Below are 27,640 nucleotides of genomic sequence, written 5' to 3' on the forward strand. Positions count from 1 at the left end.
TTGTTGAACATGGAAGCGCCCCGGCCTAACGAGCCGGCCAAGCCGCTCAGTGGGATGGGGTAGGGGACCCCCAATCTCTCTTGGCAGCACCTCGCCATGGCTGGGGATATTCCCCCCGGGACACGGGCACGGCGATGCCGCAGGGCTGGGGATGGGACCAGGCGCCTGCCAGCGCGGGAAGGTGCTTTAATCCCAGCACTGACACCAGTTTAGTGACTGAGCACACTGAACTAGCGCTTCTGCACCTATAAAATGTGGTTACTGACACCCACCCACTTTTCTAACATGCTTGGAAATGAATGGATGGAAAATACTATAGGAAAAGGAAGTATTGCTATTTAAAACGGAGTTTAGCTTAGCACGGTGGCTTTACCCAGTGCAAAGCCCCGTTGGTTTGCCGCAGTGCTGGCGTTATTGATGCTGATAAGCAGCCCTGGCTGGAAGGGATGCGCTGCCCGTCGCAGCTCTCCTCCATGGCACCAGCACGGGGGGGGCGAGGGATGGGGGAGCGGGTGCGAGACCCTGCTTAGACACCCTCATTGCACCTCAAAGTGGCTCTTTGGCCTTTCAAAGAGACTCTTTCCATTTTCCGTCGCTGCGCCCCGCTGTCCCGGGTAAAACGTCTGGCAGACGACGGTGGCCGTCTCACCCTGCCTGCCCCCAGCTTTATCTTCTCAGGGAAATCCAGCAGACTGGGGGCAGCGCCGGGCCCCACTGTGCATCGCTTGTCCCCCGTCCAGCCACACGCCTGCAGGATGCTCCCCGCGCCGCCCACGGGCCGCCAGCCCTGAGCCCTCCTTCCCCGGGGCAGCTTGTCCCCCACGCGCATCCCTGCATCCCCCCCCCACATCCCCGCTGTGACCCCTCGCTGGGTGCAGCGGGTGCAAGGTGGGTGCAAGGCACCGTCCCGGGAGCTGGTCCCGGCTGCGCTCGCGGTTCCTCAAGCCCGGCCTCCGCAGCGGGGATGGAGGGCTGGGAGCCGCAGGAATCCTATTACCGGTCTCCATCTGGCAGCCCCCGTTTGCTTGCCCAGGCACTCAGGAGCCAAATCCAGCAAATCCAACACTTCCCGGGGCCGGGGCAGCCGCTCGCTCCCCTGCGGAGGTGTTTAAGGGGCGGGGAGGTGCGACGCTGTCCTTCCCCTTTGACAAGCAGCAGTCGTGGACTGTTGCTCGCTCTGCCACTGGGAGCGACGGCCAAGGGTTGAAACCATGGGTGGTTTTGGGTGAGAGCCCCCCGCACCCCATGGCCGGGCTCCCCATGCGTGCATCCCCATGCACGGCCCCGCCGCCACGGTGGGGGACACAGCCAGCGTCCCCGTGGGACATCTTCCCTGCCCGCCTGGCCGCTGAGCTGCAGCTCCGCACCCTCCGGCTTGGGGTTTTTCCCCCTTTCTCTCCCTTTTGCACCGGTTTGTTTCCCTGGCTCTCTTAGTCACGAAGGTGAGGCACTGACAGAGACACAGACATCAAAAACAAGAGGTGATGAAACGCCGGGAATAATTAAGTTGCACTAAATCACTGGGCCCTGGTGGCACCCTGCCAAAGCGCTGAGGAAACTGGAGCATGAAGGAGCTGAGTTATTATTAATAATCACCAGCGCCCTCATGAACAACAACCTATTTTGCACCTCTCTGTACCAAAGGAGTGGGAAGGGAGCAGCTGCAGGGACCGGGATGGGGAAAGGACCGTCAGCATGGGGGACAGAGCAGGGGACGAGAGCCCCAGGTCTCTGTCCCGCTGGCTCTGCCGGTGCACGGTGCTGCACGTCCCACCGTGCACGGGCATACGCGGGACCGGATCCGTCCTGGGGCCATCGAGTCTGGCCGGGCTGGGCTGGCCGGGGCTGCAGGCAGCCCAGGGGCCAGAGCAAGTCTGCTCCCGCCACGCATCCTCCACGCAACCCCGAGCCTTACGTAAGGGCGGCCTTATCCGCCTGCCATCAGGGCTCATCCTCGCAGCGGGCTGCAAGCAAGAGCTCCCGTTCCCAGTGTGTGGGTGAGCCTGCTAGCCCCGGGCTGGGCATTGCACAGCTCCTGCACCTCTGCCTGGCCCTGCTCGCATGATGCGTGCAACAGGCTGCGATTGCCTGCCGTGCAATACCCGATCGGCAGCTGATAGCGGGCCAGCGCGCAGCCGGCGTAGCCCCGGCTTTGCAGGGTGTTTCGGATACGTTTCCCCTGCGTTGTGCCAGGCTTTCACCCTTCACGGCTCTCGGGAAGGTGCTGCTGGGTGTGCTGCCTTTGCTGGTCCGCAGCCGCCTCTGGGTCTCACCTCGATTATGTGCTTTAAGGACCGAGGGAAGCCACCCAGCACCCATTGCTGGTGGAGGTGCTGGTGGAAGGGATGCTCTGGCTCCCACGAGCCTTCCTGGGTACTACTGTGCTTTTTGGGGAGAGAAAAGAGACTTTAGTGCAAAGACTCCTTCTCCAATGAACGCTGAATCGAGGGCTTTACATTACGCGGCAGAGCAAGGTTCGCTTGAGCGTTTGATCGCACTTGGTTCCATCTGTGCAAAAGCCCAGGCAGGCTCTTTGCAGGGGTTGGGGTTGGTTTCAGATGCCACGTGGCCGTGGGCAAAGGTTGGTTCCCAGCTCCCACCGCGGTTCCCAGCTCCCACCGCTGTTCCCACCAGCATGGGTTTCATCAGCAGAACCATCCCGACCTGGTCAAAATCCTCCCTGGCGGGGTAAACCCAACGGTGTCGAAATTTCAGAGAGCTGTAAATCTAATGTGTTTGTAAAACATTTAAGCCTCCGTCTGCAACGCACAGGTAAACCTTTAATTCCTTGACAATACAGCTAACTCCCAGCTAAATCCTTAATTCCTGCACACCGCAGCCCCGTGAATTTGGCTCTCTGCAGCCCAGGTCTCGTCTGCAGTGAGCAGCATCGTCTGCCCACCGCAGCATCTGCGCTCTTCGGATGTGATCTGTGTGCTCCGGGTGGAAAAGTCCCCTAAAATAGCCGTGCCCCGGGTTCTGGTGCTTCTACTCGATCAAAATCTTTGAAACACCTTTTGCATCTGCTTAAAACAGGAATAACGACCGTTCCTGCATCCCTGCAGTGCTGTGTGACTGCCCTGAGGTCGCAGCGTGCAGGGGGACGGGGAGGCAGGGAAGGAACCACCCAAACCCGGTGTCCCAGCTCCGGGCCAGCCCTCCCTTCTTCTAAAAAGGCTGAAATGTTTCCAGCTGATGTGACATGTTGGAATGAGCCCATTGCCTGCTCCGGCGGGTGCTGCGAGGCTCGTAAAGCGTTGTGAGCATCCGCTGAAAGACTTTTCCCCCCCTCCCGGAGCCTGCCGGAGCCGATCCCCGTGCGATAGTGGGAGGGTGCAGCTGCAGAGGGACCCAGCCGGCACGGAGCAGGCAGCGGGAACGCCGAGGGAGCCCAACGGGTTTGGGAGCTCATCAGCATAATGATGACAGCGCCGGGGATTGCTCCATGCGTTTTACAACGCGGGTCCCAGCCGTTGGGAGAACGTTTCCCAACCTGGCGAAACCTGTACAAACGACCACCCTTTCTTAAGCAATTTTCCTGACTCAAGATCCCACCCCGAGTCTGCAGGAGATGGCTCTCTGCTGCCTCTTACAAAACATCTCCATCCAAACAGGTTTCCCCATTAATCCCTCTTCCAGGGATTTATTTTTTCTCTTTTTTTTTTTTTTGGGGGGGGGGGGATGGTGACCATGGGCACTGTTGGCTCTTTGGGAGGGTGCAGAGCGCTGCACTGATGTGGCTTGGCTTTCCTGAGCTGGGGGCTCGGGCCACCCACAGCGTTAATACAGATTAACCAAAATCGTGCCCTTTATAGGAAAGACTTGCCAAGGGTGGGAGGAAAGGGAATGGCTTCTCTGGGAACTGGGCAAATCCAGGTGAGACACAGGGAGGGACCATCCGGCACTGCCAGGGCATGCTTGGACCTTTTTTTGGCCCAAATATTGACCTGGAGCAAATCCAGAGGATGACACTGTGTTCACCTCCCCTGAATTTACAGCAGATTTCTGAGGGGTGCATACTTTTATAGATGAATGAAAAGCTGTTAATTTATTTCAGTGCTCAGCAAATGGTCCTGGTGGGCTGAGCCCCATCGGTACCATATCCTGAACGTGCGTATGGAAACATCTGCGGCGGCTTCCAGCTTGTTCAAGACCCTTATAAATTCATTTTTCCCTCTTGGGAATGACCCGCCGCCACCTCACACATGTCCTGCCGGGCTCCACGACCGGGTGCCGGCAAGCGAAGGGTTACGCAGCCCCATCTGCTCGTCTCCCCATTTCACAAGGGCGGGTTTGGAGTTTTACTACAAGTTTCAGACAACGAAGGTGTGTCTGCGCTCGGTGCCTGGTTTGCCCGTTGTGTAGGCGTCGGGTTCAGCGCCGTCTTGTCAACACTTGAATATGTTGAGCATCACTCACGGGGCATTCTGTAAGAAACCTATTAAGTTAATTACCGAGGCTCGGTGTGTGTGTGTGTGTGTGTGAGAGCGAGCGTGTGCTCCTCTCCTGTAAAAATTTGGCTTTCTTCGTTGCAAGACACTTCTGATGCAAGCCCCGGCCTCTTGGTGTGATGACATCTTGTCTGCTGCTGTAACTGATACGGGGCTCTGCCTGCGCTGCCTGCGAGCCAGAGAGGCTGTGAGCTGGTTCTGGGGTAGGACCCCCACCCAGCCTGCCTCGGGGACACCCACCCAAACACAGGGACCTGCCGTGGCCCTGGTTGTAGGCTGGGGAGGAGTGAGGATGTAGATTGGTCCTAAATCTGTGGGGTTTGAACCCAAACCAGGCTGTGCTGCCTGCGTGGGGCCAGCGGGAGCAGCTCTCAGGGTCTGCTGGGGTCATTTCTGCTCCGTCCGAGTACCTGCAGTTTTGACCCCTTGGTTTGGGAAAAGGGCTGGGAAGGGACCTCTTGGGCTTTATATTTGCACCACCACCCACAAGCGGCCCAAAATAATTGGAGCTGGAGCAGGGGAGCTATTCTTGTTGGGGCTGGGGGGGGACTGTCCCGTTCCCCGTGGCAGGAAAACGTGGTTTGTGCAAGGAGGCGGTGCAGAAATAACCTCCAGGAGCACCGATGGGCATCCCTGGGGGGACACCCCCTCCGCTTCTCCTCCACAAGCCTCTCCGCCGTCTCTGCATCCCCCTGGACAAGAAGCCGTGGGTCTGAGCCCCAGCCTGGGCACGAGCAGGGCTGGTGAAACGCCACGAGCAGCAGCACGTGTCTGTGCTGCCCAGCCCCAGCCTCGCCATCGCCTCCCGGCTTTCCCTGCATCCTCACCCAGCCGGGCTGAAACGGGGCCGCCGCATGCTTCGCCACCCCCAAAATACATAAAAAATGGGTTTTCCCTTGCTGGAGCCCAAGCCAGGGTAGGGAGCGGGGCAAGCGCTGGCTCCTGGCTCCCAAGGTGGTTTTTTTTTTTGGGAGCATTGCACAAACAGCCCCCGGCGCTTGCACGCGCCCCAGGTAGGGTGGCTCGGCCCCCTCCTTCCCGCGCCGAGAGCATCCCGCAGGAGCCCGGATCCGGTGGACTTTTATGGAAGAAAGGGAAGTCCGTGGCACTGCCGGAGCAGCCTTGGCAGACGCAGTGCTGAGCGCCCGCCAGCCATGCAGCAGCAGCAGCGCCGCTGCCATTAACCCCTCATCCTCGGGACGGGTGATGCCAGACCTCTGCCTGCACGGCTCCTGCCCCCGGGCAGCTGCTGCCTGCTGGGGTGCAGGTCTGGAGGATGGCGGGGGGGGGTCAGCAGCCCCGGTGCGGGTCTGCCTTGAGCCGGGGGCTGTAGGATGCTCGGCAGCAAAAAGCACTGGCGAGAAGGCGAGCCTGGCTCTTTCTCATCGGCTAAATCAATGCAAAGGGCTTGTGAGCGTCCCAAAGCTCTCATCCTTCAAGAACCACCCCCTCCCTGAAAAAAAATAACGAGCAGGAGGGAAGCGGAGGGGGAGAACTCGTGCTGCTCCAGCGAAGGATGTTTCCTGTTGGAGTTTCTCCCGTCCCAGGGGCAACTCTGGACTCTCCCTCCGAGCGCTGCCAAGTCCCGCCGTCAGGAAGCGGCTTGGGGGGGGGGGGGAGGACGGCGAGGCCGAGCCCACGGCAGCCCGGATGCGCTGGCAGGGGCCAGACAGCACGTTCCCCTCCCCGGCGGGTCCCGGCCGGGGCTGTCGTCATCAGATGCGAAGGGGAGATTTTTTTAGCCAACGGAAGAAGAAGAAGAAAAAAAAAAAAAATTAAAGAAAAAATCAACCCCCCCCCAACCCCACGCTCCTTCCCCACCGCTCCCATCAGATTAGCGAAGCCGAAATAGCCAAGTTGGCCCAGAGCGGTAGCAGGGCTGGCACGCGCGGGCTTTGATCCGCCCCCGCGCCCAGGAAGGTGGCTGGGACGGGGATCAGACACCCCAGGGAGGAGGAATTTGCAGGGGAGGTTTGCGGCGTGAGCACGCACCCACGGCCGCCCTCCAGCCCCGAGGTGCCCCCCCCCCCGCGCCGGGGCTTGGCTGCCAGGATGGGATGCAGCATCCCCGTAGCAGGTGGGGGAGCGATGAGCGCAGCATCCTGCCTCCCGACTCACCAGGCTCTGTCGGTTCTCATCACCGGGTAGCACCCCCCAAAATCCGGGGTCATGGCCCGGTTTCACACCCTGGGGTTTCAACCCGGGTTGTTGCTGGTGCATCAGCGTGGACCCGACCTTCGCATCACGTCAGCAGCGTAAAACCCGCTCTGAAACGCAGGACCACCCCGGAGAGGCGGGAGGGGATGCTTCTTTTGGGAAGGCTGGCTGGTGGCTGGAAAACATCAGGTTTTTCTGTGACCCTAAAGCCTTGCAGCATGCTATGGGATGGCGGGGCTGGTTTTTCATCCGCAACAGCCTCCCATCGTGTCTGAGAGTAGCCATGGCACGTCCTATCGCTGCCTCCAGCGCCCACCGGGCTCCTGCCCGCCTCACCGTCCTTTCCCCCTGGACCAGCCTGAAGCTTAGGGCATCTCTGCCAGCCTGGTTATGCCTCGCAGAGGGATGTGCGGTTCCCACACGAGATGTTCAGGCCCACACGCCCCACAGACGTATTTATTACTGTTTACGACTGCTCGGACAGCGGCAGCGCTGGGAACGTGCTTGTGCTTTGAAACCACGGAAGCAAATATATTCCCGTCCCCGAAGGCAAAGCAGCCAGCAGAGTCTCCCCGTGGGTGCATCCTCACGGCTGTCCCGCGCCTGGACCCAGGGGAGGGTTTCAGCGCAGGCTCCGCTCTCATCCGCACAGAATCGGGCTACAGGCCTTTAAATGACTGAATTAGGCAAAATTTGGTGTTTCTCCAAGAATCCTCCGGAAATCTGCTGCTGGAAAAGCAAGCTCATCTTAAAGCTACACGCACGCAGAGCAAACAAGTTTTCCACTCTCAAGAACTGTAGAGACTTGGGATGGAAAAGACCTTTCCAGTCCTACCCAGCCCTTTTTCTGGCCAGTCCAAGCTTGTTCCCCGTGTTGAAATCTCGGGGGCTTTGCTCACGGCTTTGAAACCTCTCGTACTGCACCTTTCTCTGGAGTTTTTGTAGCGTTTTGCGGATGCCCCATCCGAACTGGGGGTGATGGGGGTGCCCCAGTGAGCGCTGGGGGCATCGAGGGGCACCCGCCCCCCCCCAAGCTCCATGGGGTGAATGGGGGGAGATCCCGGTGGACCTCCTGGAGAAGGACCAGGCTTATGCCAAAGCCCGGCGCAGGGAAGCGGCCGCACGGAGTGATGCAGGTGTGGTTCGGCGGCTGCTGGGAAAATCGGTGTTGCAAGCAGCGTGTTTGAGCGGTGCCACCCTGCCGCGGCAACCGGGGCAAAAACTCGGCGAGGTGCAAAAACTACCCTTCCCCTTTTGCCCCCTCCTTGCACCTGAGCCATCCTCAGGCCTTCTTCCTCCTCCTCGTCCTCCAAACCCCGCGCCGCTTCCCACCCCAGCAACTCAGCACCGCTCCTTATCCCACCGGCCCCGAGGAGGCAGGGGATGCTTATGGGGGGTCCCGGCTGGATCGCCCGCAGGACAAAGCCCACCCCAGCCCTCCCCTCGCCGGGGCAGCACCGGGCCAGTGGGTCAGGGTGACTCATCTGGCAGACAGCTCCGCCGTGAGCTCGCCCGCAATTGCAACACCGCGGGGATATTAAACCCAGCCAGCCGCGGAGCCCGGCATCCACGCAGCTTCCTAACACGCCCCTGGGGTTGCTATCAACATCCCTGTTGTTCTTAGCAATCGCATCCATCATTTATCATCCCGGTTTACAACAGAGGCCCAGGGGCTGGGAGATGGGGTGTAACCGCGCAGGACGCGATTGCAACGCTCTCCAAAAGGGTCTTCAGGGCGCGCCGGGTTGCAGCCACCCCACCGTGTGCTGCTGCCTGCTGCCTGCCCGCTGCTGCCTGCTGCCTGCCCGCTGCTGCCTGCCCGCTGCTGCTCCGGCTTTCAGCCGCTGCGAACGAAAGCAAGGCAGAGCCGGCGTAGAGAGCAATCAGAGCATGTACAGTCCTTCCCATAAGCTGATTTAAGTCATCCTTTTATTCCACTGGTGCAATTTTCTTGCTTAAACGAACCCTGATGCTTCTCCGCCAGGGACCCCGGAGAGAAGGGGTAGCAGGAAAACTCTTTTGCTCAGTTTCTTGGCAAGCTCAGTTCCCAAACCCATCACTTATACCCACGCTGCGAGTGTCCTGGCAGAGCCACATCTCGCGTGCCGTCGTGCAGCGGGTCGGCTGCACATCTGGGGCTGGACCCCAGCATCCTGCATCCCTTTCCCCCTGCCCCAGCGCTACCCTCTGCCTCTATAATATCAGAGACATTTAAAAAAAAAAAAAAGGAAAAGAAAAGAAAAGAAACCCCCCCCTTTTTTCAACAGAAGTGTTTTGGCTGAAGTTTCAAAACCATCTGCGTGTCATCACGGCCTCCGCCTCGCTGGCTTGGACCCCTCACCTAGATCCTTAAGGAAAGGTGCAGATAGGCAGAGCGTGGTGCCAGCAACGCCTAAGCCGAGCAGGTATCTGTCGCTCGCTGGAAATCCACCCAGCAGAGCCTCCCTCTTTTGAAATGGGATGTTCTGGCACTGGAAACACGGGAGCCTGGTGAAGGTCTCTGCAGCGTGCAGATCCCGAACGGTTCGGGTTATTAAGTGCAGCATTTTGTCTCTGCTGCTTTCACGCTCCTAGATTAAAAAATCTTGCAAAGACCCCAAACACTGAGGTGATTTACGTTTATTTTGCTTACTTAATAACCCTATAGCATGTCCTTCCCTAGGGCATTAGGGTGTATCAGACAAGCATTAATTTAAATTACAACCGTGCCTGATATTTATTTTTTAATATATTTTTATGGTGGCCTTCCCCATTTATAGCCATCTAGAAAAAAAAGCCGGGCCATGCCGAGAAGCTGTAATCGCTACCTAATAACCCTTAAAGCAATCGGGGCAAATCGTCGGCGATGCTGACCCCGAAAGCCAGAGGAGAGGTTCTTTGGAGCAGCATCAGAGCATCCTGCTCCGACCCGGGCAGAGCGGTGCTTCCCTTGGGGATCTGGGGGTGGCAATGGGACCCTCGAGATGCTTCTGCTCCTTGGGGACCCTCGGGGACTCGCGATGAGTTTTCCAAGGGGCTCTAACGAGCCTCGGTTCATTTTTTTCTTGGATGAGGCTGTGCAGTGCATCGGTGCGGAGTCGTGCAGCACCATCCATTTGGCGGTCACTGCCTGCTGAGAAGTAGCGGCCTGGCATGCCGCTGATATTAAAAACACCCAGTTTGGGTGCTCGTAGCAGCGTCAGTCCCCAAACAGGCAGATCCACCGGCGGCGGGGGACCGGTGCACCCCGGGTTAGCTTTTCCTCACCACTCGCTGAGGTTCTGGATCTGCCCTAACGAGAGGTTCCCTGCAGAAAGAAATGCACCTTTTCCACTCTCTCCTTTCCTGCCTGCGGCTCGGGTGTAGTTTATCAAACTTTCACGCGCAGACTGACAGCGAGCAAGAGAAATATCACTGGGAATGGTGAAACTGCACGAGAGTTAAAGAAAATTGAAATAATGGGCTTGGGCTATGGGTACTGGGGGATTGGGAGCTGGGGCTGGGGCTGTTGCATGAATCCGGCCCCGTGGAGCTCAGCAGGTCCCCGGGGACACGGTGCTGGACCATGCGTCGCCGGAGCCTGCCGAGAGGAGCAGGAGGCTCTCGAGCAGCGGATTAGTCTCCTGTCGTTTGCATGCGTGAAAAGCAGAGCGGCTGGGCAATTAAGAGCCGGGCGGAAAGTCGGGCAGGAGGCGTGGGGTACCTGTGTTTCGGTGGCGGTGAGATGCTGGGAATCATTTCTGCCTCGGGTCCGTGGTCAACTGTGCCACGTCTCCAGCTGTGCCAGGGGAGCGAAACTGGCTCTGAGCAACAGCCGAGGGCCCTGAGTCATCCCCAGGATCCGGGAACTGTGGCTACGGGGAAGCACCAGGGAGCAGGAGGATAACATCTGGGGTTGGGAAAGCTGGTCTGGTTCCAGTGGGAAGGGGAAGTTTCTTGGGATTTGGGGTTTGATGGGATCCGGCACCGGCTCTGGGTGTTGTGCCGGGCTTTGGTGTGGGTTTATCTGTGGCCTTGGGGGTGCAACCCTCCGTCTCCTCTCTGCACCAAGGTTCCCCCGGCTCGGGGCTGAGCACGTGGAGACAAAGCAGGAGGGGGCTCAGGCACCCCGGGACGTGCCCGGGAGCAGGAGGAGGGGTGCAGGGAGCTGGGCAGCCAAAAGTGTGTGTGAGCTGCCAGGACATTTGTAATCCTCGGTTTCCCGGCTTCCCTCCTGATTCAGCCGGTCAGCAGCCAGCAGGCGCCATGGACGGCCGCTGCCAGCCGGGCTGTGCACGCACCCGGTGGGTCTGCTGCCGCACCGAAAATCGCAGCCTCGATAAAGCCAAACCGCTGCCTTTCTAATGCAGAAAGGCAGGAGGGAGGTCTGGTTTCCTCCAAAGCGTGTGGGTGCAGGTGGGTGCGTGGGCAGATTTGGGTGCGTGCGGCCGTCCCAGACCGGGGATGCCCAGGAGCATCCTTGCTCCGTGTGTGCACGAGCTGCTCACAAACCTCCACCGCCATGAGCACCCGGGGGCTCTTCCCACCATCCCTGCCCTGGGAATCCGCTGTCAAAACACTTTTCTGAGTAATACAGTAGCCAGGAGAGACCCTTCCCCACCGTGCCCTTCCCCTCCCGGCAGCACAGGGACCTCCCCGGCCAGAGGTGACATCCCCACCTCGGTGGGCTTTTCTTCCACAAACTCCTTCCACGTCTTTCTCTGTATTTTACTATTTCTACTAATTCCTTTCCCGACGGAGAGAACGCGACGTGGACGCGCCAAGCTTTAATTCAGCGGCATAACGACTTTGGCATAACGGGATGTGACATTTAGAATAAAAAAAAGGATTTGCATGGTAGGGGCTGACAGTGTCCTTCGGGCACGAAACCCCAGCTTGACGGTGATCGGAAAAGCAAGGGTGGTCTGGAGCTGTGCCGGCAGCGAGAGGGTCGGCGCGGCGTGGGCGAGCCGGGGCAGTTTGGGACCATCCCGTGCCCCGGCACGGGGATCGGCGCGGACGCGAGCTAAAATGCAAAGGGGCAGCTGAGCTGGGAAATGCCAGAGTTTGGGAGCGCTGGGAGCTCGCCGGGCCCTGCCCTGCTCTCTCATGGCCTCCCTCCATGCAGAAATAATTGGAGGGAGAGTTTCTCTTGGACCGGGTTTTTTTCTCACATGCTTTTTGTTGGAAAGCAGGATGAGCCTGAACGTTTCTGGGTAGGAATGATCCTCAGCGCTGGTGCTGGCTTTGGTGGAGAGGAGGAAAACCCAAAGCGTGCACCTTCCCCTGCGAGGACGCGGTTGAACAGATCCGTATCCAGCTGCAATTAGCATCTTATGCCTTGATTCCGCGTTCAAGCCTCTGCTCTGCTTGCAGGAGGCTGGATTGCCATCCCGGCGGCTCTGCCCTTCCCGGGATGCTCCCCTGCGCTCCTGAGAGCCAATTCATAAATCCTGACCTCATTATAAAGATCACAGAAAGAGAGAATAAGAAATCTGGGCTCCTGGCTGTGCCGGCTTTGAAGCCGCCTTCCCCCCCCCCGTCAAGCTAGCGTGCCGTAAGCAAGCAGCGCAGGAGGAGCCCTGTTTGTTTGGGGATTAACTTCCCCGCTTGGCTAATTGTTGGTTAATCGTATCAGCGCGCTGCCGGGCCGGCACCTCGGCTGCCGCCCCGTGGGACGTGGCCCCCAGCACCTGGATGAGTCCCGCGGGGTCCCCGGGGTCCCCGGGGCCGGGTTGGGGCGCGCTCCCGGCGAAACGGCAGCAGCCCAGCCCGGCTCTGCCGCGCAGCCCTGGGTCCCATCCGTCATCTGTTTGTCCTGGTCCCCTGCCAGCGATTGTGCCGATTCCCACACCCACTTTCCATAACCCTCCGTCCTCGCCCGGGCGAATCACTGGCTTGCTCGCCACCCATCCCTTTCCCCTCCTCTCCGATGGGATCAGACACGTTCTGGAGAGGGGGAAGAAAGGAAAGAAAGGGGGGAGAAAAAAAAAAAAAAAAGATCAAGAGGAAAACAAAATATGACTCACCGCCTTCTTAATTTATTTGTATTTATTTATTCACCCCCGCCCTACGCTGCGACGTGCAGCAGGCAACACCGAGGGCTGGCTGCGATCTCCCAGAGAGTCTCGGTGCGGCCAGTGTCCGGCTTGGCAAAGGGGTGTCGGAAACAGGGGCGGGGGATCATTTTCTCCACTCTTGGCCAAGGAAAAGAGCACAGAGAGGAGCTCCTGGCACAGAAATGGTGTGGTACAGATTTTTAAGGCTGTCCAGGTCTCCATGCAAGCATCCCATCAGCATCCTGTGCCCCTCCAGCACTCAGCACCACACAGCACGGACCGGAGGGTGGAAGTATCTAATTCTACCTCCTACACTGTGTCCTCTGCGGGGGAAAGAGAGAAAGAGAAGATAAAAGGCTGGGAAGCTCAAATGGTGTCATTAGGAACTATTAATGCTCTCATAAAAGGGCATTAATAAACACGGCAGCTCATCAGCGTCCATTAGCTCTGCTCGTGGCGGGGATCTTCGGGGGCCGACACCGTGTGATGCTCCCCTCGCCCGGCGTTTCAGCAAAGGGGCAGCAGGCTGGAGGGGGAGTTTATTCCTCCCTGCAAACCATTGTCCCCAAAACTAGCAAAAACCCGCTGCAGGTCCCGCGGGACCCCGGGGAGGGGAACGCTCACAGGAGCAAGAGGGCTTCGCAGCCAACCCCGCCAGCCCGTGCCCGAGTTTGCTCCCTCGCTTTCAGAATAGCTGTTTACTATTAAAAAAAAAAAAAGAAAAAAGGCAGGGTTTACAGTGCTCGTCCCTACTTTCTCCCTCCCGCCCTCTTCCTGTTCTCGCCTCTTAAAAGGAGCTTTATCCTTTGACTCTCCCATCCCCGGGGCTAGCCAGAACCCACTGCATCTGGGGCGAGCAGGCAACCCACAGCAGCAGGCAGGAAAACAGGGAGGAGGCTCGGCCTCTCCCGATAAGCCCATGGCAAAGCCAGGAATAGCAGCGAGGTCCCCGCACGGGAGCAGCCCTACCCGGAACAGAAAAAAACCCCTCAGTCCCTGCCTTTGAAGAGCGGGGTCTGGCAGCCGGCCCGGCCGCACGGCCAGTTTGGGATGTGCTACGAGCTTCATCCGCCAGCCCGGCCCTGCGGCCGAGACCGGCACATCTGGGGGAACGGGCACAGCTGAAGGGGCTGGGCACGCGCGGCTGGGTAGAGCAGATGTGCACAGCTGGATGGAGGAGGCGCGCGCCGTGTCTGGGCAGAGCGGGCAGTGCGCATCTGGATGGAGCGGGCGCGCACATCTGGGCAGGTTGTGCTCGCACATCTGGGTAGAGCAGGCAGGGAGAGAGCAGCCAGCGCAGCCCCACGGCCTCGTGTCCCCCCCCCACCGGGGTGCTTCTCGCCCGGCAGTCTGCGTGCCGCCTTCCCTTCCCCCTCTGAACAAAGGCATCCAAAACTGCCGGTCGCTGCCTAAAATCTTAGTCATCACCTCTCTGCCATCGGGATATTTTCGGCTCCAGCTGCCAAGGTGGCGAGCCAGCGCTGGGGAGCCGATAGCCAGGGACCTGAGCGGGCACTTGGCTTCCCGGTGACCTTTGCTGTGCCACCGGCAGCTCGCGAGAGGTTGTCACCAGCCGTGACTCAGTGCAAAGCAGGTTTCTTTCTGGAGAAAGCAAAGCTTTGATCCCAAAGAGCCGGGGAACCGACCATGTTCCCCACATGCACTTTTGCTTGCAGTTATCTGATGCATCTTTTTTTCGGGGTAATAACTCCCAGGGCAGGTTAGGACGGAGGAGCCCTGGCAGCGGCGCATGTGTGGGCAGGACTGGAATAACGGGTGCCGTAGGAGAGGATTTACAAGCACTGGAGGCAGCATCGGTGGGAGGTGGGAGCCGGCCGGGAATAGCACAGCAGGTCAGGGGTGAGGTGGCTTGTGTGGGGCCAAGATGCACCCGAAGCTCCCGCCGCTGTCCCCTTGCCATTAATCCGGTCCCCAAGGGATGCTCGGCGGTCTCGGCAAAGCCTCCCCCCTCCAGGGAAGCGTCCCAGGCCAGGGATGGAGAGCCAAGCCTGCCGGGTGGTGGGGCTTGCTCGCCAGGCAGGAGTTTCGGTTGAGAGCAAAACCACCACGACGGAGCAAAGCTTTGCCACAGAAACACCGATGCAAATTGCCGCGGTCCTCCGCTGTCGGCCCCTTCCCACCCGGCGTGGTTCACCCCTCCCAAATACCGGTGTGCCAAGCGGCACCAAGGCTTTTAATGGGGCTATTGCGGCTTTCCCGGTGTGCCACAGCCTGGGTCACCGGTCCAGGTTACCAGATCACCCATGTGCGGGTGACAGCACGGTGACAGCACCGCCTGTGTGCCAGGACACCATGCATCGAGCCTCTAAATCCCAAATAGCCCCAAAAGCCCCCGGCACGCTCCTTCCCACCCGCCCTGGCCCAGCAACGTCCCCCGGAGAGGTCTGTTCCCTAATGACCTTTGCAAGAAAAACACCCAAAATGTTGGAAAATGAGTCCCTGGGGAGAAGCAGGTGCAGCCGGGGGGGGCAGGAGGGGTCCGTCCACCCACGTCCTTCTCCCGGGGGTCTCAGTAGCACCTCACCCCCCTCTTCTTGTCCTTTCAGGGTGCGGAACTGAAGACCGGGGACGTCAAAGGGCACGTGCTGACGGGTAAGTGCAGACCCCGACGGGGAACAGGGGTCTCCCGCAGCCGAGGCTGGGTGCTGCGATGAAGCGGTGGCAGAGCTGGCCGTGCCCGGCAGGGACGAGTGCGCCGGGATGCAAGGGAGGGACGCGAGGGGTTCCCGCAGGGCGCAGCTGGGCGCTGTCTGAAATAGGAGCCACTTTTTCGCTTATTTTTCTAGAGGCGAAAGTGGTTAAAAAAACTCCCCGGTGGTTGGAAGAGCTCCAAACGAGTGCAAAAAGGGGGGTTGGGAAATACATTCAAAAAGAAAAACACAAGATAAAAGTGGGTGAATCCCAACAACTTCTGTGATGTTGCACGAACAAAGACTTTCAGTTCACAACAGGCCAGATGCAGCTCACGGAGTTTACACCCCAAAGGAGAGGGGGAGAGGGGCCGGGGCCTCGCCTGGCTGTGGGTGACCGAGTCCTGGAGGAGCTTCAGCCTCTTGTCCCTTGGCGTCACGTCCTCCCGTCCCCGACGGAGGATGAGGGGTGGCTGCATCAGCAGCACCGTGCATCGGGGCGGGGGGTTCCCCCCGGTGATGTTCCTCTCCCCGGGGATGCACCTATGCCCCAAGCCAGCTGCAGGCCCCACATCTGGGCAGCTGTGCGCCGCTCGCTCCCGCTTCGGCTGGGTTAAGGGCGTGCATGCAGCACAGCGTGCGCTCGGGGACGTGCCCACCTGCACGCCGAACATCTGCAGCAAGGTGAAGAAACAGCCCCGGACTTCCAGCACCTGAGAACCCGTTGCTTCGACCACAAGAGCATCCTCCCCCGCCAAAGCTGGGCGCGGAAGGACTTCAAAAGCCCGGCAGCTGGAGAGCCGGCGGTGTGCCAGGCACCCCGGACCCCCGTGGGGCAGCTGGGAGAGCGAGGGGTGCTGGCCACGCACCAGCGGGGTGCTGGGGGTCTCAGGCTTGTGTCCCCCCCCTACCCTAGCATGGCCCTACCCAGGGGAGGATGCACCCAGCGTGGGGGGGGACGGGGAGGGGGCATGGCAGGGATGGTGCAGGGGTGGGAAGGGTGATGGAGGAGAGGTCGAGGCGCGCGGCACGGAGGCGAGGAGCACCCCGGGGCTCTGAAGTTGAAAGAGGAGGAGGAGGAGAGGGCGGTGGCTGGTGCGGCAGGAGGTTGGGGGCAGGTTGTTTCAGGAGAGGGAAAACAGGAGCTGGCCGCCGGGCAGACGGGGGGGATCCGGGTGGTGGTAAGGGCGGGGGTGAATTTGGAGGGGCCCAGTGCTGCTCTCGCCCATAAAACACCCGAGCTGCTGAGCGCTTTCTCCCTCCAGCCCCACGCGTGGCGAGGGGCCTTGGTGCACGACGCTGCGTGGGAGAGCTGATCCCAGCCTGGAGCGGGGTGGTGGGCACGTGGTCACGGTGGGACGCGGGTCCCGCTCAGCAGGATGCTCAGCCGTTATCTTTTGCATCCCCAGATTACGTCCGGCCCACGCCCCCGCCCCGCAGCGGGTACCACCGCTACCAGCTCCACCTGTACGAGCAGCCGGATCACGAGGCCATCGCCCTGAGCCCCGAGGAGCGGGTCTCCCTGGGTAAGGAGCAGCCCCGCGCCGTGCCCGGAGGGGCTTTCCCGGGGGTACGGATAATGCCATGTGCTCAGGCATGCCAGAAGTGCCGGGCTGGGGATGCTTATTTGGTGTAAAGGGACTTTGAATCCTTACACGGGACGCGGCCGGGGTGGGAAGTCCCTCCAAGGCAGCAGAAACCCTCGGCAAAACGGCTGGTAACCGCCTGGCTAGCGGGATCGGAAGCAGGGAGAGGTCTCGTTGGCTGCGAAGTCCTCGCTGGCACATCCCCCCCCCAAGCTGCGAGAGTTTCATCACTGCCACCTCGGAGCGCGAAGATAAGGATCAAGAAGTGGAGATGGTTTAGCAAGGGATTGCTCAAACCGGGCTGACACAACGCCCGCCACCTCCCAGCTCCCCTCTGCCCCGTGCGGTGCGGGGACAGAGCTGCCGCCTCCCAAAATGCTGCATGGCGAGGATGGAGGCAAGCAGCCGAGACCCCCCCCGAGACACGATGGGACCAGCCCCGCTGCTTCATCCCGAGTGGGTGCACCCTGGGGCGTGGGGTAGCCCACGGGGACCCCCCCCATCCCCGGCACGGGCAAGGACCCATCCTGCAAAATGCAAAGCGTGGGTTCCTTCCCCGGATGGTGCTGGTGTGGCTGGCGCACGGGGCACTGCAGCTCGCGTGGCCTCGGCAAGGGAAATTTCAAAACTTTCCCAGCCGGGACCACATGAGCGCAGCTCGATCGGCAGGTCGGGTCGGTGCGTCTCGTCTGCGCCGGCCTGACTCACCCCTGCGCGGTGCTCACCGACGCTGCACGTCCCGCGGGAAGGCAGGCGGCAGCGGTGGCTCCGTGGGGATCGCTGTCCCCAGACCCCCCGTGCAGGGAGAGACCCCAAAACCTGCCCGGCGCGGAGCTGTGATGCTTGTCCTGTGGCCGGAGCGGGCTGCCTGCTGCTGCGAGTCTCTCTGCGGGTTATTTCTGCCCATCGGTTTGCTTTCTGGCTCATTAGCTCTGCTTCTTAATGACATGCATTGAAGCCACCCGCCTGCCAGCGGAGTGGGGCACTTCCCCAGCCCCTCGTCCCAGGCGTGGTCGGAGGAGGGGGCTCCACTGCTGTCACCTGGGACCACGCACCCGCGTCCCCATCCTGGGGCTGGGAGGGGAGGCTGGGACACCCACAAAAACCTTTTTCCAGATAAATCCTCTTATTAGCAGAACGTGCAGCTCCAGCCCCCAAATTTCATACCAAAAGGGGTTCAACCACCAGAGCCATGTGTCCTGCAGAAGATGCCCCCCCCGTCCCCCCCCGTCCCCTGAGGCGCAGGCTGGACGGGTGCTCCCCACCCCGCACCGTCTCCATCCCATCCTCAAGTTTCTCGGCCCTTCCCAGGCTCCCTGGGAAAGACCCGTGAAAACAGCAGCGGATATTTTCTCCGCAACATCCGATGCCTGAGCATCGCCGTTTGTCAGACAGCTGCGGCTGTCTCGGCGGAGGCTGTTATTTAAGTAGCTGCTTGAAGGTTATTTTTAACCGTTTCACTGCTGCATCACAGGCTTGGCCTGTCCAGCGGGTGCTGCCGGATTGAACCACCACCCGCCAGCAGCCCATCTCTTTAATTCCCAGGGCAGCCGGCGAGCAGGGTATGAGCCCTAAAAGAAGCCAAGAAAGGACCAGATTTTGGTGTCTCAAGGGGTTTAAATAAATCCACCCCCAGGGACCGCAGTGGGACAAACACCCATCGAACCGCCGGCGCATCCAGCCCCGCGTGGCTGAGTGCTGCAGTCTGGCCCCACGGCGCAAAGGCAGCGCGTGGGGGAGAGGAGCAAACGCCTTTGGCTGCGCGTGGAAATGAGGAGAGCCTGACCCTGACCCCAGCAGACCGCGGGTGAGAAACTCAGCCAGCTCCTCCGTGGCTCTGGCTTGGTCCTCTCCTCCCGTGGTACAAGAGGTGCGGGTTCGCACAGCGATGCTGCAGGCACAGCTTGCAGCCTTGCTCGGGGTTTTCCATCTTGCTTGGCCTTACACCAGCCCCTTCTTATTACATTTATTTTGTCCTACATTTGATGGCAGTGATATCTCCGTCTCACCAAAGATGGTGGCACCCGTCGTCACCGGGTGCTAAGCCCGGAGAGGGAGAGATGTCCTGACCGGAGCACTCGGTGGGTGCAGGGAGCGGCGCTGGCCCGTCCCAGCCTCCGGACACATCCAGTGCCGCATCCCTGCGCCGTGCATCGCCAGCACCGTGCCATGCATCCATCCCTCTGGCAGCTTGTCCCCTGGCAGAGCCCACCCAGGGAGAACACGGAGCCCCACGAGAGCGTTTCTCTCGCCGCTCAGCTCGCAGAGAAGCTCCCTCCTTTGCCAAGCACAGGCATGGGCTGCGCTTTGGAGGTCGATCCAGGAAAGATCCCGGGCCAAGCGGGACCGAACCGGGGAGGGTGGTGCGTGCCAGGAGGGATGGCAGGAGCTCCGTGGTGGAGCCGGGGGCTGGAGCCTCCAGAAGAGGGCACTAAACCAGGACCTGCCCGCGCCACCGCGTCCCTGCTCCTCCGGGAGAGCCATTCCTTCTGCAAACCCCGGGGAAACTGGAAAGCGAAGGGCGATGGCGAGTACGGAAGATAAATCTGTGCTGCTTCTCCCCCAACACCTGGTTTTGCAATGCCAGTAGCTCAAAGGGAGCGAGGACGGCTCCGTGGTGGTCGGTGGCTCCGGCGGGGATGTCCCGGCTGGGATGGCACCGACGGGCGGCGGGTTGGGTGCCATGCCCAGGGGCGCGCAGGCCAGCAGTGGCAGAGCTGGAGAAGAACTGCAGCACCCCGCTCGCACCCCCCCGCCGCCGCTCCCTGCAGCGAGCTCGGTGCTGGTGGCAATGGTGAAATCAGTTGTTTACGGCAGAGGTGTTTCTCCAGGGTGGCTCTTGAGCAAAAAGGCTGGTTTCATCAGGAAAAAACCCACAAGTGATCCTTTTCCACAAGCATTTCTGACCAATCCCTGCACCAGCTGGGTCTCTTGCTGGGTGACCTCAGGCAAATAACTCTCTTGGAGCCTCAGTTTCTCCACTGGACTTCGATTCACTCCACTTTTTGGCTGTGCCACAGCTTTGCAGCTACATTGTCACTGGGCACCAGCTCTGTCCCCCTCGAGACCGGAGATGGAAACCCTTGGGGTGTCCCTGAGGCCACACGGGCACCGTCAGGCGGTGCGAAGCCCTTCCTCCCTGCTCACCCTGCTTCCCTCCCAAGCCAGGAGGGTTACAAGCCGTGTTTGTATTTTGGCGAGATGCAAGATAATAGTTGTGGTCTGCAAAATGTCAAAGCCACCCGTCGCATCCCGAGTCGCTGGCACCCGCTGTGAGCTCTCAACCGGGTGGCTGGCCCCTGCTACCCGCTGCAGTGAGCCACGGGAAACTCCCTCGGCCGGGGGAATTCAGGCGTCCGGCAAACCCCAGCCGTGGTGGGGTGGCACGGCGGCGCCGGGGACCTTTCTGCCCATCTGCAGCCTGCGGGAGGATGGAGACCACTTGTTTTCCACCTCCTTCCTTTTCCTTGTGGGGGAACTTTAATTAGCACAATGTCTTGAAGGTTAATTGCACCTGCCGGGCAGCGCCGCATCTCACTCTGCTTCCACCCGGTCGTACCCCAGTGCCGGACGCCCCCCAGCTCTGGTGAGCATGGGGAGATGCTCCCCAGCATCCCCAAACCTCCTCCTGCCCTGGAAAGGCATTTTACAACTGGGAACGGACTTGTGCCTCCTAGAAACGTTGCCTTTGGGAAGCGGCAAGTCCTTTGGGAAGCGGGGATCAGGGATGAGCCTGGCTGGCCGCCCTCTCCACGTCTCCATCCCTCTCCGGCTCCAGCTTCGCATCGGGGCCGCAGCATTGACTCATGAGCCGACCTCGTGTGCCTCCGATCCGCCCAGCTGGAAAATCGGGTCGGACCGGGCCCCGGCAGGGAGGGAAAGGCTGCGGCTGGGACGGGAGGCAGCGAAGGGCTGCGGGGAGCATGTGGTCCCGACCGAAATCCCCGGGTGTCGGTTAATGGTGACCAAAGCAGCCGGCAGCCTCCCGCCTACCTCTGCTGGGACGTCATTAATCTTGGCAGAAAAGCATCAGGGCTCCTATCAGGGAGAATGGCCCCGCTGATGAGGCTGATAAATTACAGCCAGCAACGTGCCCCCAGTGCTGCGGGGCCGGGCGGAAATGGGGACCGGTTGTTTTGGAGGGGCAGGGTGCGATGGCAGGGCCATGAAACAGCCCCGTGCACCCATCACCTGGGGGGCTGGAGGGTCACCGAGCTCCCTGAGCCCAACGGCTGCCTCATGCCTCAGTTTCCCCACCCAGTGCTCAGGGATCAGGCGGCTGCTGCACGTGTGGGTGTCAGCGGGCGCTCCTTTTCCTCCGGCGGGTGCTCAGATAAGGGTCAAGTACGATGATATAATCCTCCGGGAAATGAGCTTGAAAATGGACCAAGCCACGGATGAAATGTTGTATTGTTCCGGCGGAGAGAGGTGACAGCAGCACCGTGACCTCAGCCCCCCGCTCCCCTCCCGGCTCTGTGGTCCCGGTGACTCATGGCCCGTGCTGGTGCAGCAGCATGATTTGGGGCAGTTTGCAGAGGGACGTCACCCTGGGGTGCCGGCGATCACGCCGGGATGGGGCACCCAATTTGGGGATGCACCCAAGGGGTTGGATTTGGGGTGAGGGGTGCGGACCCCCAGAGCTGGTAACTGCCTGGTGCATCATCCCCTTTGCTGCTCCGGCGGCTGCACCCGGGGCTTTCCCTGTGGCCGGTCCTGGCTCCCGCAGAGGGACGGGCACAACCGGTGCGATGGCAGGTAGGAAAGTAGGTCAGGAAAAACCCCGGCCCCACGCACGGCGGCGAGCGCCTGGGCCGGTGCCTGCAGCCCTGCAGGGCTCTGCCTCCTCCCAGCGCCTTTCATCCGCTGCTCTCCGGGGGCTCCGCCAACATCAATGACGGCTCCCAGCACCCCCGGGAGTCGGGGGGCTGCCGTGTCTCGCTCTCACCCTGGTCCCACGGGGCACCGGCCGCTCTCCCCCCGGGACTTTCCAAGCGCTTTGAAACCCTGCGGATGAAAGGCACCCGCCGAAGGGCTGCGGGTGCAGCGGGAGCATCCCCCCCCCCGAGACCCCTTCCCCTGGCACCACACTCATCGGAACCCCCAGAGCTGGGCGGGGGGGGGGGGGGATGGATGGAGACCCCGAAGCAAGCGGCTGCCCCTCCCTGCCAGGGGTGTTATTTGGGGATGGACGTGTTTGTGGCACGTGCCGGGGCCTGATGGCCGTGCAGGAGCACGCCGGGGCTTGCAGCCACTGCCTGGCTGGGCAGCGCTGCTGGCAAACCCGAAGCCCCTTCGGGCTCCTGCGCAGGGGCTTCTCCCCCCTCGGGCTCCAGCTGCTGCACGTGTGGCTACGTGCCCCGGCTAGCGATGACCCCAGCGCGGCAAGGTGGGACTGTCCCTGCCCTCGGCTTCGTTTGAGTCCTCAGGGGTGGCAGTGACAATGTGGGGACATCTGCCCCCCGCCCCGGGGGGCAATGCACAACCTGATGCGTTTCCAGATCTCCTCCCAGCCGGGATGTGGGGGTGCAGGACCCAGCCCGAGCATCCTGGGACCTCCTTCCCGGGCACTGGAGCATCTCCCCAGCCACGACCTCTTGCATCTCCGGGAGGTTGCAGGGTGCGATGCCAGCACCGGGAGCATCTGCGGAGCCCGGCAGGGGCTTTTCAGCTATGGGGTGACTTTTGGCAGGGCCTGACTCAGTGCTCGAGGTGGGGGGAAGGCGGGGGGAGCTGGGCTCCGCTGGCACCCCTGAGCCACCGCCACCCCACGCGAGTGATGCAGCAGCTCGGGTTTTGCTCAGCACTTTTGCAAGAGCAAAGGGGACGGTTTGCTCCAGTTGGGGCTGAGATGCGAAGGCAGATAAGGGCTGCCAGTCTGCAGCGTGACATTAAAGAGCAGCGCCAGGAAGGGGAGAGGAGGGGAGGACGGGTTTCAGATAAACAACGGGCCCCTTTCCCCCGCCCTGCGACACCACGGCTGTGTCCCATGCAGCGTCCCACCAGGCAGGGACAGAGGTGGCAGTGTGAGCTGCTCGGGTGCTGTCTTCCCCCGGGAAAGCCCCTCTGGCTGGGGAGGACGATGCTCCACCAGCCTCAAGCCAGACCCACGCTCGATGCGGAACCCTGGCAGCGTGCAGGGGGATTTCTGGCCCACGGGGCCAGGCACAAGGGAATCCCTCCTGCCCCGGAGAGGGTTTCCCTGCTGCCTCCAGCCCAGAAAAAACTGAGTCTGGCTCCAGCCACGAGCTGCCCCTGGACCTCCAGCATCCTCCGGTCAGGGCAGGCGGCAGAGGAGGGGGATCAGGGATGAAGACCCCCCCCCCGCCTCGGCTCCAACAATTGGTGGAGCAGCAGCTCGGTGCATGCAGATGAGGGGGGCTGGGGATCTCCTGCCATCTCCCCCACATGCTGCTGGGGGATTTCCAGCACCCCGGGGTGGGCTGGTAGGAAGCCGTGGGAAGGTCTGCTCCAAAGGTCAGCATGGGCGGAGGGGAGGCATGAGAGGAGCCCATGCCATTTACCCCCCACCCCGGGGATGCTCAGGGCTGGGGTCCCCATGGCTCCCTGCCCTCCGGCCCCGCGGGGCTGAGCCCGGTGCCTCCCCACTTGCCGCTGTTTGCAGGATGTGGTCTGCAGCGCCTCAGGCAGAGCAGCAGCCGGTGCATGGCATGCAGCGTGCAGCCCCAGCCTGGACCCGGCCCCGGAGCATCCCCTCCCCTGGCCGCCTCGCAGCCCCGCTCACCCCCTCTCCCTCTCTCCCCAGGCGCCTGGGCGATGGAGAGCTTCGTGGAGCAGTTTCGGCTGGGGTCCCCAGTGGCCTCGACCCAGTTCCTCACCAAATACTACGAGGATTAGCACCGGCCATCATACCCTTCCCCTGGCTGCTGCACCCCCTTCCCCGCACCGCAGAGCCACCTCGCCTGGACCAGGAGGAGACCCCAGGACCCACTGAGGATGCACCCACCCTTCTACCGGCCCAGATTCACAGCAGAAACCCCAGAAACCTCTTCCAAAACCGGAGGGGTGGGGGGGACTGTCTCTTTCCCTCTGAGGGTGATATCCCGAGCGGTGTCCCGGCTCACCCCGAGTGTCCCAGGAAGGATGGCGTCAGCCTCTTCTCCTCCCCTCGCCCCATTTCTGGCCTGACCCCCCAGCATGTCCTGCCCGCCCCTTGGGGGTCTGGAGCTTTAATGCCTTTCAGAATAAACCACGGATGGAATGCACGGGGCTGGCGCGGGCTTCTTGCTGGCAGCGAGCGCGGGGCGATGCCGGGTCAGCACCGGGCGAATCCGGTCGCTTGGGGGTCCGCGCCAGCTGCATGGGATGGAGCAGACCCCCTGCAGTTGGGGGGGGATGTTGCCAGCAAGACCCTTGTGTAGGCAGTGCCCAGTGTCACCCAGGGCATGGCCCAGTGTCACCCAGGTGTGGGACCAGGACCGTGGTACCCGGGGGAGCGGGGGGCAGCGTGGGAACCGGGCACTGCCCCAGCCTGACTCCGGCCCTGCCCTGCCTTTGCCCTCGCTCGCTGCCTCAGTCCGCTTCTCTTGGAAAGCAAAACCAAAATTAAAGCCATAAATCAGAAGAGCTCTGCCTACTGGCCACTTAGCCGGACCTCCCCTTTAATTAGTTCTTTAATTAGGCTTTCATCTAAGACTCAGTTTTCTCCAAGGCTTGGATTCACCCGCCTGCAAGTCCTCCTTGCAGCGTGTCCTTGGTGGCTCCACTGTGACAAAACTGATTCTGTCCTGCCGATGGCCAGGGCTGCGTCCAGGAGCACTTTGAACAAACCGTGGGGAACAAGATCCCGGGAGGCATTTTGCAGGCAGGGGAAACTGAGGCACGAGGGCATGGCTTGCTCACGGCCGTACAGCACGGCAGCAGAGCCAGAGCAGGCGTTCCCCCGGGGAGGTCTGGCATCGTTTGGAGGGAGCGGTGATGCTCCCGTTGCTGCATCTCACCCCTGCATCGGTCCCTGGGTCTCTCCCAGAGCAACCTGCTCCCCATGCAAGAGAGAAAACAGGTCTGTGCCATCCCTTTCCCGCTCCCTGTCCCCAACTGCCTGCCCTCCCCGGCTCCCCAGCAGTGAGAGCGGCTTTCACTCCATGCCGGGGGGGCGTTTAAACATGTCCGGGACTTTCCCTCTAGCAGGAAACGGCTGTTTACCTCGCGGGGGCTGAATCACACTGGCTGCACGCAGGCGTGTCGCATGGGTCCTGCAAAGCTCTGACAGCCTCGCATCCCCGCCGCGAAGGGTCGGGGTGATGGGCTGCAAGGTGCGAAGGAGGATGCGGGAGCCGGGGGTCCCGGCTCGCCCTGGGCACGCGCCGCTGGGTGAAGCTGCAGGACGCGGTGGGAAGGAGAACAACAAAAAAAGGAAGCTGGGTAACATACCACAACCCAGGAAAAAAATACAAAACACGCTGCCCGGCTTGCCATCAGCACTAAAATTAGCGGCAGAGGAAATGACACTTAGAGATGTCATGGAAGTCTGCTAAAGTTGGATTTCTCCTTCTCTTTTTCTATACTTACCCTCTGTGGAGGGTGTAATTGGCCCGTTAGGTTAATGTAGAGGGACTGGTGTAAATGAAAGGTCATGCTTTGTTGACATCCTGCAGTCAAGCTATAGTCATCCTTTCCTCCCTGCCTTTAATTCCTTGTGGCTGGTGTGTTTATTTTTGGTGGAACGGGAGAGAAAAGGCAATCGGATGTTTATCCTTCTAGGAAATTATCACCATCATTCTTGGTTTTAATTTGAGCTGGAGATGACAGGAGTTGAACGTATGACGCGTCGCCCCGGTCCAAGCCAGGCGGGCTCTCGCAGGGTGCTGTGAGCCCAAAGTGATCCTCTCCCCTGTGTGTCACTGATGGGGATGAGGATGAGGATAAGGATGAGGATGAGGATGGAGAATGGGGATGGGAATGAGGACGAGATGGAGTTTGAGATGAAAATGGAGATGGGGATGGGGAACAGGGATGGGATGGAGATGGGGATGGGGAACAGGGATGGAATGGAGATGGGGATGGAGATGGGATGGGGATGGGGATGGGATGGGGATGGAGGTGGGGATGGGGATGGAGGTGGGGATGGAGATGGAGATGGAGGTGGGGATGGGCACAGGGATATTCCAGACCACAGGTCTGTCCTGGGTGGCTGCAGGGGACACCGTGGCAGGACAATCCCCTGCTGGGATGCAGGACGAGGCACCGCTGGCCTTGCACTGGGCACCCAGGCACACGCGGGGCTGCAAACACACGGCGCAGCAGAAGCACCAGCCAGCCCAGAGCCGCAAACTCTCACTTGGATGCGCACGAGGCCTTCATGGTGTGGAAAATATTAATTGTGGTTTTTTGGTTCACTTTTTGATAATTTAGAAAGAAGAAAAAAAAATAAAAGGAGGAAGCCACGTACAGTCACTTTGCGCTGGTCCCACCCCCTTTATCTCTCCTTCCATTCGCTCACCATTGGTGTGAGAGAGAAAAGAGAAGCTGAGTCTCTCACTGCCTAAATGTAGAAAGTTTTGCTTCTAAATCAGTTTGTGATGGAAAGGAAATACGTCACATCCCTGGGGAAGTGGCTGGTTTTCAGCAGCCACAACCCCAGCACCAAGTGCTGCAATGGAACAGCCCAGCACTGAAATAGCTCCACACTCTGTTATTGTCACCGATAGAATTTTTTTCTCTGTCTACGTGTGTCATTTTTAGCATCCAGAGGAAGTTTTATTTGTATTTGTTAGCTTGACTTTCCACTGTCGTGGCTTTTTTATTTTTTTTTTCATTTGAAGGTCCAGGAAGGGGGCAGGAGAAAATAGAGCGGGGTGAGCTCAGGTGCGATGGGCTCGATGGGGTGTAACGTGGTACCCGCGGCACCGCTGGCCTCTCTGCCCGCATCTGCCAGGCATCCCGGTGTGCGTGCACCAGCCTCGCAGAGCCCAAGGGAGCTGAACCGCCCCAGGCCCACGGGAACACACAGTCCCAGGGATTTTGGGGGGCTGTAGCAGCGAGCCGAGCCCTGGGCTCCCTGCTCCTGGTGTGGATGTGGGATGGAGCCAGCTCCCCTTTGCTCTCCCCAGGACGGGGTTGTGATGTGGCTTTGGATGCTTCCAGCCCCCTCCTGGAGCAAACCCACCCGCTTGACGGGGCGGCCAAGGAAGAGGAAGACTTGGGGGTTAAAAAAATGATAGCGAGCTTGTGAAAATCAGATGCTCCTGGTGAGCAACGGCAGCTCCCTGCAGCACATGGGGGTGTTTCTTATCAAAACTGGGCTGGAGGCCAGAGGAAGCCTGTGCTAAACACGATCCCCAAGTCAACAGGGTAATAATTACCTGTTTTTAATGATTATTGAAATAATTACTCGAATGAGAAAACGTTTCAGCCCCTGTCTCAAGGGGAGGCAGCCCTGGGTCCCATCTCCTGATGGAGAGCAGGAGGCATCTCCCTCCCCGGTGGGATCACCCCGGGAAAATGCAGATTTAGGGGAAGGGGATATTAAGGAACAGGGACTGGGAGCCACCCCTTGCACCCCCCCCCAGCCTTGGTGGCACGTGGGGACGAGCCGGCTCACCGGGAGCAAAGCGATGCCAGGCAGCAGCAGCCCCCCCTCGCACAGGGACTTGCACAAGAAGGGATTAGCAGGATCAGCTGATGATGATCTAAGCGCATAACTATATCAACCTGTGAATTAATTAATGATATCTCACACTTCATAATGCCTCTATCTGCAGATCTTATGCACTCCTCAAGCATTCGGTGAATTAAGCCTTGCTGCACCCCCCCCCGGG

The 27,640-nt window shown here is 60.5% G+C and overlaps 1 protein-coding gene across 6 annotated transcripts in view; it reads left to right on the forward strand.

Moving 5' to 3' along the window:
• The window catches only part of PEBP4 (phosphatidylethanolamine binding protein 4), an 83,640-nt gene extending 59,555 nt beyond the window's left edge, over nucleotides 1–24,085 (forward strand). For all 6 annotated transcript variants that reach the window (XM_054804522.1, XM_054804518.1, XM_054804521.1 and 3 more), the window contains 3 exons: nucleotides 15,193–15,238; nucleotides 16,686–16,802; nucleotides 23,626–24,085. In XM_054804522.1, coding sequence (XP_054660497.1) covers nucleotides 15,193–15,238; nucleotides 16,686–16,802; nucleotides 23,626–23,717 — 255 coding nt within the window. In that variant the 3' untranslated portion in view covers nucleotides 23,718–24,085. The remainder of the gene's footprint in view (nucleotides 1–15,192; nucleotides 15,239–16,685; nucleotides 16,803–23,625) is intronic.
• Nucleotides 24,086–27,640: the final 3,555 nt, after the last annotated feature.

This window comes from Grus americana, chromosome 26, assembly GCF_028858705.1.
Source record: "Grus americana isolate bGruAme1 chromosome 26, bGruAme1.mat, whole genome shotgun sequence".
Classification (NCBI taxonomy): Eukaryota; Metazoa; Chordata; class Aves; order Gruiformes; family Gruidae; genus Grus; species Grus americana.